Source organism: Pelodiscus sinensis, unplaced genomic scaffold (genome assembly GCF_049634645.1).
Source record: "Pelodiscus sinensis isolate JC-2024 unplaced genomic scaffold, ASM4963464v1 ctg78, whole genome shotgun sequence".
Classification (NCBI taxonomy): domain Eukaryota; kingdom Metazoa; phylum Chordata; order Testudines; family Trionychidae; genus Pelodiscus; species Pelodiscus sinensis.
In genome coordinates, this window is record NW_027466023.1 from 558,935 (window position 1) to 571,089 (window position 12,155).

At 63.0% G+C, this 12,155-nt stretch overlaps 1 protein-coding gene across 5 annotated transcripts in view; it reads right to left on the reverse strand.

Moving 5' to 3' along the window:
- Window positions 1-10,349, reverse strand: part of ARSA (arylsulfatase A) — a 28,862-nt gene extending 18,513 nt beyond the window's left edge. Inside the window, exons 1-3 of one of the 5 annotated variants that reach the window (XM_075918350.1) lie at window positions 10,167-10,227; window positions 8,620-8,690; window positions 7,195-7,568 (exon numbers count right to left, since the gene is read on the reverse strand). In XM_075918350.1, coding sequence (XP_075774465.1) covers window positions 7,195-7,424 — 230 coding nt within the window. In that variant the 5' untranslated portion in view covers window positions 7,425-7,568; window positions 8,620-8,690; window positions 10,167-10,227. Of the gene's footprint in view, window positions 1-7,194; window positions 7,569-8,619; window positions 8,691-10,166 lie in introns of all 5 variants that reach the window. The other 4 variants (XM_075918351.1, XM_075918352.1, XM_075918349.1 and 1 more) reach the window with 4 other exon arrangements.
- Between the last annotated feature and the right edge of the window lie 1,806 nt (window positions 10,350-12,155).

The following is a 12,155-nucleotide window of genomic DNA, read 5'->3' on the forward strand; positions in this document are numbered from 1 at the left end:
ATCCCTTTTGTCCATATTGCAATAGGAAAGCCAGACGCGCAAGGCCTGCAGAACTGGACTTCTCCTGTATGAGTTGGCTTTCACAGTAGTGTGCTGTGATAATTAAGGGTTAAATTGCCTTCCAGAAATTAAATGTTTTAGTATCTCTTAAAAATTAGGACAGACCCTGTGGTGAAATCTTCAGCTAGGACAGTGCACAGAAGGGTATAGGAATCAGTGCCTCGCGAGCACCTAAAATAAGCCTAAAACTGCAGCGCCACTGTGTGTGGAAAGAGGACAAAGTTCCCCAAAACAGCTGCCCCAGGGGCAATGCCAGCAGCTCTGGGGCCAGGCTGCCTTGGGCTTTGCTCATAAGCTGCAGACACTCAGCTGCAGGGCACCAGCCTGGATCCATCTCAGGCCAGCAGGAATTCACCATGGTTCCCATCTAAGGGGTGTCAGTGGACATGAGTTAGGGCTCTGGCTCCTAGGTCACATCCCCCCGCTCTAGGCAGGGACCATATGTTATGGGAACCATATGGAACACAAGAACTAGGGGTTGCCAAATAAAATTAATAGGCAGCATGTTTAAAACAAACAAAAGGAAGTTTTTCTTCACTCAGCACACAACCTGTGGAACTCATTGCCAGAGGATGCTCTGAAGGTCAGGACTTTAACAGGACTCAAAAAAGAGTTAGATAAATGCATGGAGGTTAGGTCCATCAATGGCTATTAGCCAGGATGCATAGGAATGGTGCCCTAGCCTCTGTCTGGAAATGGATGACAGGAGAGGGATCACAAGATGATTACCTGTTGTGTTCTCTCCCTCTGGGGCATCTGGCATTGCCCACTGTCAGCTCACAGGACACTGGGCTAGATGGATCTTTGGTCTGACCCAGTCTGGCCGTTCTTACGTTACTAGCCAATTAGCCCGTCATAAGACGGAATTTTCAGGTCTCTCCTCCACGCCCATCTTTTCTCCTGAGCCACCGGCAGTCGCTCTCGCTCTCCTCCTCCTGCCTCCCCCTCTCTCTCTCAGCTCTCCTCCACCTTCTGCCCCTCTCTGTCTCTCTCTCCTCCCCCTCCTCCCTCTCACTCTCCCTTTCTCTTCTCCTCCTGCTTCTCACTCTCTCTCTACTCTCCCCGGTTTCATCGGGGATGCACACTCATCCAGGCCCCGCCCCCGGGCGTGTACGTCACCACCCCACCACTCTTCACCTCCTGCTGGGGCGCTCGGCAAGGGGGGGCGGGGCAGTGACACTCACGGCCAGGGGGCCTGGAGCCACTGTCATGCCACACATCACTGCCCCACCCCTCTTCGCCTCCCGCCGTGGCGCTCGGCTGAGTTCTGCGCCGCTCAGCAGGGCTGCCGTGGGGGAGCCCAAACGGCCGCTTGCTCCCCTGCGGCGGCCCGGCTGAGCAGCGCACAAGTCAGATGAGCACCATGGCGGGAGGGGAAGGACGTGACTCAGACAACAGCGCCGCCCAGAGGCAACAGCCAGCATTAGTCACAGACATTGGGCTACTATATACGACTAGTCAATTAGCCCGTCATAGAACGGGATTCTTGGGTCTCTCCTCCATGTCTCTCTCTCTCTCTCCTACTGCCTCCCCCCCCAGCTCTCCTCCGCCTCCTGCCTCTCTCTTTCCCTTTCTCTTCCCCTCCTCCTGCCTCTCTCCCCACTCAGTCTCTCCTTGCCCCCCTTCCCTCCCACCATGTGGGAGCCCAAACGGCCCCTGTGACGTACTGGGGGTACTTGCTGGGCTGTGGTGACCCCTGCTGTCTGGAGCAAGACCCAGCAGGGAAAGCCTCACTAGGCAGAGGTAATGCCAAACTTGTTGAACCAGTGGCCAGACACCCCCCATGGAGAGGAACAAAGGAAGGTGGAATGCTGCCCTGGCTGGGGGGCAGGGCTGGAAGAGAGTTAGTTACTGTCTGGGAGCATGGAGGAGAGCCTAGGGGAAGGGGCTGAAGTTTAGGGGCCCAGTCTCCCCCATCTCAAGGGGGCCTGAGGCAGCCTAGCCCAGCTCTGTGACCAGATTACATCTGTGCTGTGCTGTATCCTGGAGAGGCAATAAACTTCCTCTATTCCACCGGCTGGTGCAGTCTGTTTGTGCCATTTCGGGGTGCAGGAGACGGGGGACCCCCAACGCGCCGTCACACTGGTGTCAGAAGTGGGATGCACTGCACCCTGTGGATGGAGCTTCCAGCGGTGAGCGACAAGGCGCTGTAGAAGCAAGAGCCCTGGAGCCAGGCGTGCTGGAGACAGAGCGAAGCGGTTCCTGGGAATCGTGGGGCGCTGCAGCACTAGACTGGTGAGTCTGCACCGAGGGGACCAGCGGGCCGATGGCCTACGCCCGACTCTTGAAGGCAGAGCTGGTGGGGTTGTGCAGAGAGAGGGGCTTGCCTGTGCAGAAAGCAGCCAAGGCCCAGCTGATTGCCCAGCTGGAAGAGAATGACCAGCCACAGGGCCAGGATCTTGTCCCCAAGGGAAGCAGCCAGACCCCCCCTGAGAGTGTGTCAGGCTCAGAGAGGGAGAGGAGCGCTGGAACCCACCGGAGAGATGAGACAGCGTCTCCCGGGAGGCCTGCAAGCCGTAGCCCATCTAGGGCAGGGGCCAGCCCAGCGGAGCTGCGGCGGCTGGAGATCCAGCTGCGGATCAAGGAATTGGAAGTAGAGGACTGAGAGAGGGACCGCCAGGACCGAGAGAAGGAGCACCAAGATCGAGAGAGGCAGTGACGGCATGAGTTGGCCATGGCAGAGCGGAGAACCGGCGGGGCACCGGCTGCGCCAAGTGCGGATGGGCCCCAGGGTCCCAGGACTGCCAGATGCTTGGAGAGGCCCGTGGTGGCCCAATTGAAGGACATGGGTGACATAGACGGGTTCCTCAGCTCCTTTGAGAGGGCCTGTGGACTGCAACGGGTCCCCCCAGCTGACTGGCTGCAGGAGCTCATCCCCACACTGAACCAGGAGGCGGCCGGAGTGCTCAGTCAGCTGGAGGACCTACAGCCAGGGGATTACAACCGAGTCAAGGAGGCCCTGCTGCACAAATTCGAGCTGACCCCCGAGATGTACAGGAAGAAGTTCCGGGGGGTACAGAAAGGGCCACGGGAGACCTATGTGGATCTGGCCTCCCGCCTGGCGCAATACTGCCGCAAGTGGGTGTCTGGAGTCGGAGCCCAGACCGCAGAGGAGCTGCTCAAGCTGGTCATGATGGAGCAGTTCTATGAAGCGTGCCCACCCAAACTGAGGCTGTGGCTCAAGGACCGGAGACCAGAGAACCCCCAGGAGGCCGGGAGGCTGGCGGATGAGTTCACGGAGAGCCGGTCCGGGTGTGAACCGGAGTCCCGGAGAGAGAGGGAACCGCGCAGAGACCGGATCTTGGCTGAGCAACGGAGAGAGACACCTCCAAGGCGAGCCCCAGGGACCAGGACCAGTCATCGATACCCCAGAGAACCAGCCAGGCCCTGGACAGAGACAGCCCAAAGCCTAACTTGCCAGCGCTGTGGGCAAAAAGGCCACAAGAGGGCTCAGTGCACCAGGTCCCAGGACCGGGGACTTTCCAGGGTTAACTGGCTGGGGCGGGAGGAAGGGCAGGCTGCCCCAGAGGCAGGGGCTGGCAAGCAAACCTCAGCTCAGAGAGAGGGGAAGGATGCTCAGTGCACCTCCCCTGGGAGGTCTGATTCTCAGGAGGCGGATTTCTCCGTGTACCGGGTGGGGGCAGGACGGCCCCTGCGGAGCGAGTGCCTCATACCCCTGGAGGTGGATGGTAGGAAGGTGACGGGCTTCTGGGACACGGGGGCGGAGGTGACTCTGGCCCGATCCGACATAGTGGCCCCAGAGCGGATACTACCCCACACGCAGCTGACCCTGAAGGGCATAGATGGGTCCCCGTTTAAGGTGCCTGTAGCCAGGGTGCATCTGAAATGGGGGGCCAAGGAAGGCCTCAAGGAAGTGGGGGTGCACCCGCACTTGCCCACCGAGGTGCTGATGGGGAATGACCTAGAGGAGTGGCCCCATGAATCCCAGCGGGCTCTAGTCACTACCCGGAGCCAGAGCCAGCGGGGGGCTGACAACGTGAGTCCAGGGAAGGACTCCTGGCAGCGTCCTCAGGGTTCCATCCCAGTGGACACGGGGTCCAGCCAGGCTGGGACTCCGGACCCAGGCAAAGGTGGGGAACAGGTCCCGATCCCTGCCTCAGCAGCTGAATTCCAAGCTGAGGTGCAGGCAGACCCCTCCTTGCAGAGGCTGAGGGATCAGGCTGGCCTCCGTGCAGCTCAGCCCCGGGGGAGAGGTGGCCAGGAGAGGTTCCTGCAGGAGCGTGGACTCCTGTTCCGTGAATGGCTTCCCCCCAGGAAGGTGGGGGCATGGAAGGTCCAGCGGCAGCTGGTCATCCCCCAAAAGTATCGCCTCAAGCTGCTGTATTTGGCCCACGACGTCCCCGTTGGGGGCCACCGGGGGATCTGGAGCACCCGGCTGAGGCTGCTCCAGCACTTCTATTGGCCGGGAATCTTTACAGCCGTGCAGCGGTACTGCCGGTCCTGTGACTCCTGCCAGAGGGGCGGGAAGGCCCAAGACAGGAGGAAAGCGGCTTGGGGGGCTCTACCCCAGATAGAGGACCCTCTGGGCTTGCTGAGAGAGTTATGGGAGGGGAAGTCCTCCCTGGATGGAGCATCGGGGGTGGAAGCCGCCCTGGCTGTCCAGAGAAGGCTCACTGGGCTCATGGCCCCGGCCCGAGAGACCCTGGCCAGGGATCAAGGCCAGTGGAAGGGTGGGTGTGACCCCCGAGGACAGGCCTGCGCCAGTCGCCCTGGAGTGGGGTGGCGACTGGACAGAGGGAAGCCAACTCATGTGGGTCCTCGCCACGGCCGGCCCGAGTTAAGGGGAGCACCCATGTCCCCAGGGCCGGTTCCCACGCAGAGGACCCGAACTTCCCTAGGTCACGAGCGGAGTGACCCTACTCAGTTCGCTCTCGGAGGGGGAAGAACTGTGACGTAGTGGGGGTACTTGCTGGGCTGTGGTGACCCCTGCTGTCTGGAGCAAGACCCAGCAGGGAAAGCCTCACTAGGCAGAGGTAATGCCAAACTTGTTGAACCAGTGGCCAGACACCCCCCATGGAGAGGAACAAAGGAAGGTGGATGCTGCCCTGGCTGGGGGGCAGGGCTGGAAGAGAGTTAGTTACTGTCTGGGAGCATGGAGGAGAGCCTAGGGGAAGGGGCTGAAGTTTAGGGGCCCAGTCTCCCGCATCTCAAGGGGGCCTGAGGCATCCTAGCCCAGCTCTGTGACCAGATTACGTCTGTGCTGTGCTGTATCCTGGAGAGGCAATAAACTTCCTCTATTCCACCGGCTGGTGCAGTCTGTTTGTGCCATTTCGGGGTGCAGGAGACGGGGGACCCCCAACGCGCTGTCACAGCCCCTTGCACTGCTGGCTCCCCCGGAGGCCCGGCTGAGGGGCACAACACTCAGCTGAGCTGCCACAGAGGGAGGGGAAGGGGGCGGGGCGGTGATGTACGTGGCCAGGGGACAGGGCCGTGTACGTCACTGCTCCCCTTCCCCTCCCGCTGTGGCACTCAGCTGAGTGTTGCGCACGCTGTGGGGGAGGAGGGGCGGGGCAGTGACTTACACGGGCAGGGCTGTCTACGTCACCGCCCCCCCTTCCCCTCTCCTGCAGCGGCCCGGCTGAGGGGCCACCACTCAACGCCACAGCTGGAGGAGGGGGCGGTGACGTGTGTACCCTCTGGCTGTGTACGTCACTGCCCGCCCCCCCTTCCTGTCCCACCAGGGCTCAGCTGAGCAGCGCAGCGCCAGTGCCACTCAGCTGGACCACGGCAGGGGAGCAAGCAGCAGCAAGCGGCCATTTGGGGTCCACGCTCACCATGCATGGGGAGCACAGACCCCAAACGGCCACTTGCCGCCCAGGGCCCAGCTGAGCGGCGCTCCCGCCGGGGCTAAGGTTGCCAGGTGTCCGGTTTTCTACCTGACAGTCTGGTATTTGCACCGTCTGTCCGGTAGAAAAATTCAGAAACTACCAGCCATGTCTGGTATTTTGTGACTTTCCGTCTGGGCGCCAGAGGGAAGCCTGGCGGGGGAGCGACTGGGAGGCGGAGCACGATTGGCTTTGGGAGCCCTGTGGTGGGTGGGGTGGGGCGGGGGCCGGTACTCCTGGCCCCCCTCCCGCCCGGCTTTTGCACAGGACTAGAGGCTCCCACTGCCAATCACGGCCAAAGTCTCCCAGCTGGGAACCTCTGGTTGCGAGCAGAAGCCGGGTGGGGGGAGTAGCTCCCAGCCCCGCCCCACCCGGCTTCTGCTGGCAAGTAAAGGGAGCACTTGCTGGGAGCACGGCCAGAAGGATTCCGGCTGCGGCCAGTGGCTGCACCCCGCCCCCCCTCGCCAGGTCTGCTTCCCGCCCCCCCTTCCTCTGTCCCCCGCTCCTCCTGTCCAGCCCTACGGCCCCCGATTCCTCCCCAGCTCTGCTTCCCGTCCCCTCTTCCTGCCAGCCAGCCCCACGGCACCTGGACACCCTGCCCCCCGTCAGCCCTTCTTCCTGCCCCCCTTCCTCCGGGCCCCCCCTTCCAGCCCCACGGCCCCTGATCTCTCCCCAGCTCTGCTTTCCGTCCGTGCCCCCCCCACCCCGACAAGCATGTCCGGTTTTTTAGCGGGGTCTACCCGGCAACCCTAGCCGGGGCCCAGCTGAGCGGCGCAGCACTCAGCCAAGCCGCCACGGAGGGAGGGACGCTGACGCACACGGCCAGGGGGCATGGCCTTGTACGTCAGCATTACAGACTCAGACACTAGCTACTATATACATGATGTTGTGGCACAAGGGGCCCCAATCCCAGCTGGGCCCTCAAGAGAGAGCTCTTACAGCAAAAGCTGCCACACCCCTCAACTCTCGTCACACAGGCTGGGAGAGCAGGTCAGAGGATTTAACCTTTTAAACGGTTGCACGAGCTCAGGGATGGCTGCGTGGCTCTTTGGTCACAGCTGTCAGCCCCACATGAGCAACTGCCAGCCCACAATGACCCTGTCTCCATCCCTGCAAATTACTACCAGGCCATTTTTCCCCCAGGCAGGTCAGCTAGGAGAGATTTAGACAGCCCCCAGACCCTCACAATTCAATCGTCATCTGCTTCTCATGCCCTGTCCTCAGCCAGTTTACTGCTCTGTCCTAGGAAGAGCTGCAGAATGGGGGAGCAGGACAAAACTGGACCTACCGGGAGGGGCTGCAGACCGGGCAGCTGGCATAGAAGTCCGTGAATCTCAAGCCCCTAGCTGCCATCTTGTCCAGGTTGGGTGTGGCTGAGGTGGGGTGCCCATAGCTCCCCAAATCTCCAAACCCCAGATCATCTGCAAAGATTAACACTATGTTTGGAGGGGTGGTGGCTGCAGAGAGCAGGACCAGTGGGCCCAGGGAACAGAAGAGCCAGACACACGGCCACCTCATGTCCCCAGAGCCCCCTTTCAAGGACAAGACTCCTGCTGTCTCCCTTCTTAGAGATGGCAATTCCCGTCTCAGCAGTCCTTTCTCTGGCCGTCAAGATAACCCCAGCTGCCAACTGGCCTGGGCAGGGCCTCTTCCCACAACCTGCTGGAGAAAACACAGTTCAGCACACAGCGCAGCTGGCACCCCCGCGCTGGATTATGCTGGCTACCTGCTTCTAGCACCACAGCTTTCGGGCCGTCACCATGCCCCAGGTGCTCTGGGAGATGTAGGAGCAAGCACAGGCAGCAGCAGGGCCACAGCCCCCTGGCCTCACTGCTCAGACAAGGCCATGGAGCTACCAGAGCAGCGAGAGCCAGAGCAAAGGCAGGTGGGTGGGGATCTGGCCTGTACATCGAAACAAGGGTCGCTGCAGAATGAGGCAGTTTTAACCAGTCCTCCCCCCCATCAGTCCTTCTCAGAGGGACTTTTCTCGGCCCCCTGCTCTCACAGCCACAGAGGATGGTAAAAGCCAGGCACTGAACCCAGCTCCTCCTCCTGGGGTTTCCTTAATACACAGCTCCTGGAACCACCTTCCTGGAGAATCCCAGTTCTCCTTTCTGGAAAGTCCATCCAGCCTCCTGCCTGGGGAGAAAAGCCAGAAAGGCCCTTCCAAACAATCCAGACCCGGGAAGCAAATACGCAGAGCCCCACGTTTCTCTGTAATCACGAGCGTTACGCACATCTCATGGATCTCGATGGCAGGAGGGAGAGCTAGGCCCAAGGGCTAGTTTCCACACCTCTGGAGCTGGCAAAGAGCAGGAGGCAAAAGAAAATGCCCCCCAAGAGAGACAAACGGAAGGAAGAGAACTGGTTAAAACTCTTCCCTTCTGCAGCAGCCATGGAGCTTCAACGTGCAGGCCGGGTGCCTTGGCTGGTTATTGCACGGCGCTCCGGTAGGGTACCAGGCGTCCAGTGGAAAAGGGACCCGGGCAGCTCTGGGAAGCACCACGGCCCAGGCTGTGAGAAGCTCAGCTGACAGCACTGTGGGGCTAGATGGCTCTTCGCCCGGCTCCTGGAGCAGCCAGCACGTCCCCCAGCTCCTAGAAGCAGGAGCAGCACATAGGGCTCTACGTGCCATCCCCACCTCAGGCACCAGCTCTGCCACTCCCACTGGCCAGGAACTGTGCCCCAAGGCAGCTGTGGAGGCTGCACTTGCCTGCAGCACAAACAGCCCCTGGCTATTGCTCTACCCAGGAAACAGCAGGACGTGTGGGCTGCTTCCGGAAGCTGAAGTCAGAGCCACCCACAATCGGTAACCAGCACCAACCGTCATGCGCGAACCCTCTGCCCCGCTCGGAGCCCCTTCCTGCAGCCTCAGCGCCTCATGTCTAGTTCCAGCCCACAGCCTGCACTCACAACCGGCTTCCCACGCTCATCCCACCCTCCTGCCCTATCCGCTGGTGTTCACCCCGGCCACAGCCCTCGCCCCTGGCGCCTCCCCCCACCCCACCCCCCTCACGCCCACCGCCTCCCCCACCCCACTCAGCCACAGCCCTCGCCCCCAGTGCCTCCGTTACCCCCCCACAAGCCACAGCCCTCACTCCCGGTGCCTCCCCCCACCCCACCCCCCTCACGCCCACCGCCTCCCCGCCACCCCCCCTCACCCCCACCCCACCCCCCTCACGCCCACCGCCTCCCCCACCCCACTCAGCCACAGCCTTCACTCCCGGTGCCTCCCCCCACCCCACCCCCCTCACGCCCACCACCTCCCCCACCCCACTCAGCCACAGCCCTCGCCCCTGGCGCCTCCCCCCACCCCACCCCCCTCACGCCCACCGCCTCCCCCACCCCACTCAGCCACAGCCCTCGCCCCCAGCGCCTCCGTTACCCCCCCACAAGCCACAGCCCTCACCCCCGGTGCCTCCCCCCACCCCACCCCCCTCACGCCCACCGCCTCCCCCCCACCCCCACCCCACTCAGCCACAGCCCTCACCCTGGCGCCACCCCCCACCCCACCCCCCTCACGCCCACCGCCTCCCCCACCCCACTCAGCCACAGCCTTCACTCCCGGTGCCTCCCCCCACCCCACCCCCCTCACGCCCACCACCTCCCCCACCCCACTCAGCCACAGCCCTCGCCCCTGGCGCCTCCCCCCACCCCACCCCCCTCACGCCCACCGCCTCCCCCACCCCACTCAGCCACAGCCCTCGCCCCCAGCGCCTCCGTTACCCCCCCACAAGCCACAGCCCTCACCCCCGGTGCCTCCCCCCACCCCACCCCCCTCACGCCCACTGCCTCCCCCCCACCCCCCTCACCCCCACCCCACTCAGCCACAGCCCTCACCCTGGCGCCACCCCCCACCCCACCCCCCTCACGCCCACCGCCTCCCCCACCCCACCCCCCTCACGCCCACCACCTCCCCCACCCCACTCAGCCACAGCCCTCGCCCCTGGCGCCTCCCCCCACCCCACCCCCCTCACGCCCACAGCCTCCCCCACCCCACTCAGCCACAGCCCTTGCCCCTGGCGCCTCCGTTACCCCCCCACAAGCCACAGCCCTCACCCCCGGTGCCTCCCCCCACCCCCCTCACCCCCACCCCACTCAGCCACAGCACTCACCCCGGCGCCACCCCCCACCCCACCCCCCTCACGCCCACCACCTCCCCCACCCCACTCAGCCACAGCCCTCACCCCCGGCGCCTCCCCGCACCCCACCCCCCTCACCCCCACCGCTCTGCCACAGCCCGCCCCCGGCGCCCCTCACCCCTCGAGGCGTAAACGGGGCGCTGGGTTCCTGGCGCTTCCCGGGCCAGGCTCTCTCCCGACACACGCTCACCTCCAACCCGCCGGCAGTCACGTGAGCAGCGCTCAGATGGGCTATCACGTGCGCCCGAGGCATGCTGGGAGCTGTAGTCCCCAGGCGGGGCTCCCTTAAAGGGACCGCGCAGGTCTCGGGGGGGAACTCGCTGGCTGCAGCCTGGCAGAGCCCCAGGAGGCCGGGCTGCCCCCGGGGCCCGCAGGCGGCAGACAAGGGGCAGGGTAGCGAGGGCTGCCGGATGCTTTCAACAGAAACCTGGGCACATTTACCCTGACATCACAATGGGAACCCCGTCGCAGTTACAACGTCCCATTGTCCCCGCTTGTCCCCGGACAGAGCTCCAGTCCCGGGCAGTTAGAACATCCCATTGTCCCCGCTTGTCCCCGGACAGAGCTCCAGTCCCGGGCAGTTAGAACATCCCATTGTCCCCACTTGTCCCCGGACAGAGCTCCAGTCCCGGGCAGTTAGAACATCCCATTGTCCCCGCTTGTCCCCGGACAGAGCTCCAGTCCTGGGCAGTTAGAACGTCCCATTGTCCCCGCTTGTCCCCGGACAGAGCTCCAGTCCCGGGCAGTTAGAACATCCCATTGTCCCCGCTTGTCCCCGGACAGAGCTCCAGTCCCGGGCAGTTAGAACATCCCATTGTCCCCACTTGTCCCCGGACAGAGCTCCAGTCCCGGGCAGTTAGAACATCCCATTGTCCCCGCTTGTCCCCGGACAGAGCTCCAGTCCCGGGCAGTTAGAACATCCCATTGTCCCCGCTTGTCCCCAGACAGAGCTCCAGTCCCGGGCAGTTAGAACATCCCATTGTCCCCGCTTGTCCCCGGACAGAGCTCCAGTCCCGGGCAGTTAGAACGTCCCATTGTCCCCGCTTGTCCCCAGACAGAGCTCCAGTCCCGGGCAGTTAGAACATCCCATTGTCCCCGCTTGTCCCCAGACAGAGCTCCAGTCCTGGGCAGTTAGAACGTCCCATTGTCCTCCCTTGTCCCCAGACAGAGCTCCAGTCCCGGGCAGTTAGAACATCCCATTGTCCTCGCTTGTCCCCGGACAGAGCTCCAGTCCTGGGCAGTTAGAACATCCCATTGTCCCCGCTTGTCCCTGGACAGAGCTCCAGTCCCGGGCAGTTAGAACATCCCATTGTCCCCGCTTGTCCCCGGACAGAGCTCCAGTCCTGGGCTGTTAGAACATCCCATTGTCCCCGCTTGTCCCCGGACAGAGCTCCAGTCCTGGGCAGTTAGAACATCCCATTGTCCCCGCTTGTCCCCGGACAGAGCTCCAGTCCTGGGCAGTTAGAACATCCCATTGTCCCCGCTTGTCCCCGGACAGAGCTCCAGTCCTGGGCAGTTAGAACATCCCATTGTCCCCGCTTGTCCCCAGACAGAGCTCCAGTCCTGGGCAGTTAGAACATCCCATTGTCCCCGCTTGTCCCCGGACAGAGCTCCAGTCCTGGGCAGTTAGAACATCCCATTGTCCCCGCTTGTCCCCAGACAGAGCTCCAGTCCTGGGCAGTTAGAACATCCCATTGTCCCCGCTTGTCCCCGGACAGAGCTCCAGTCCCGGGCAGTTAGAACATCCCATTGTCCCTGCTTGTCCCCGGACAGAGCTCCAGTCCCGGGCAGTTAGAACATCCCATTGTCCCCACTTGTCCCCAGACAGAGCTCCAGTCCTGGGCAGTTAGAACATCCCATTGTCCCCGCTTGTCCCCGGACAGAGCTCCAGTCCTGGGCAGTTAGAACGTCCCATTGTCCCCGCTTGTCCCCGGACAGAGCTCCAGTCCCGGGCAGTTAGAACATCCCATTGTCCCCGCTTGTCCCCGGACAGAGCTCCAGTCCCGGGCAGTTAGAACGTCCCATTGTCCCTGCTTGTCCCCGGACAGAGCTCCAGTCCCGGGCAGTTAGAACATCCCATTGTCCCCGCTTGTCCCCGGACAGAGCT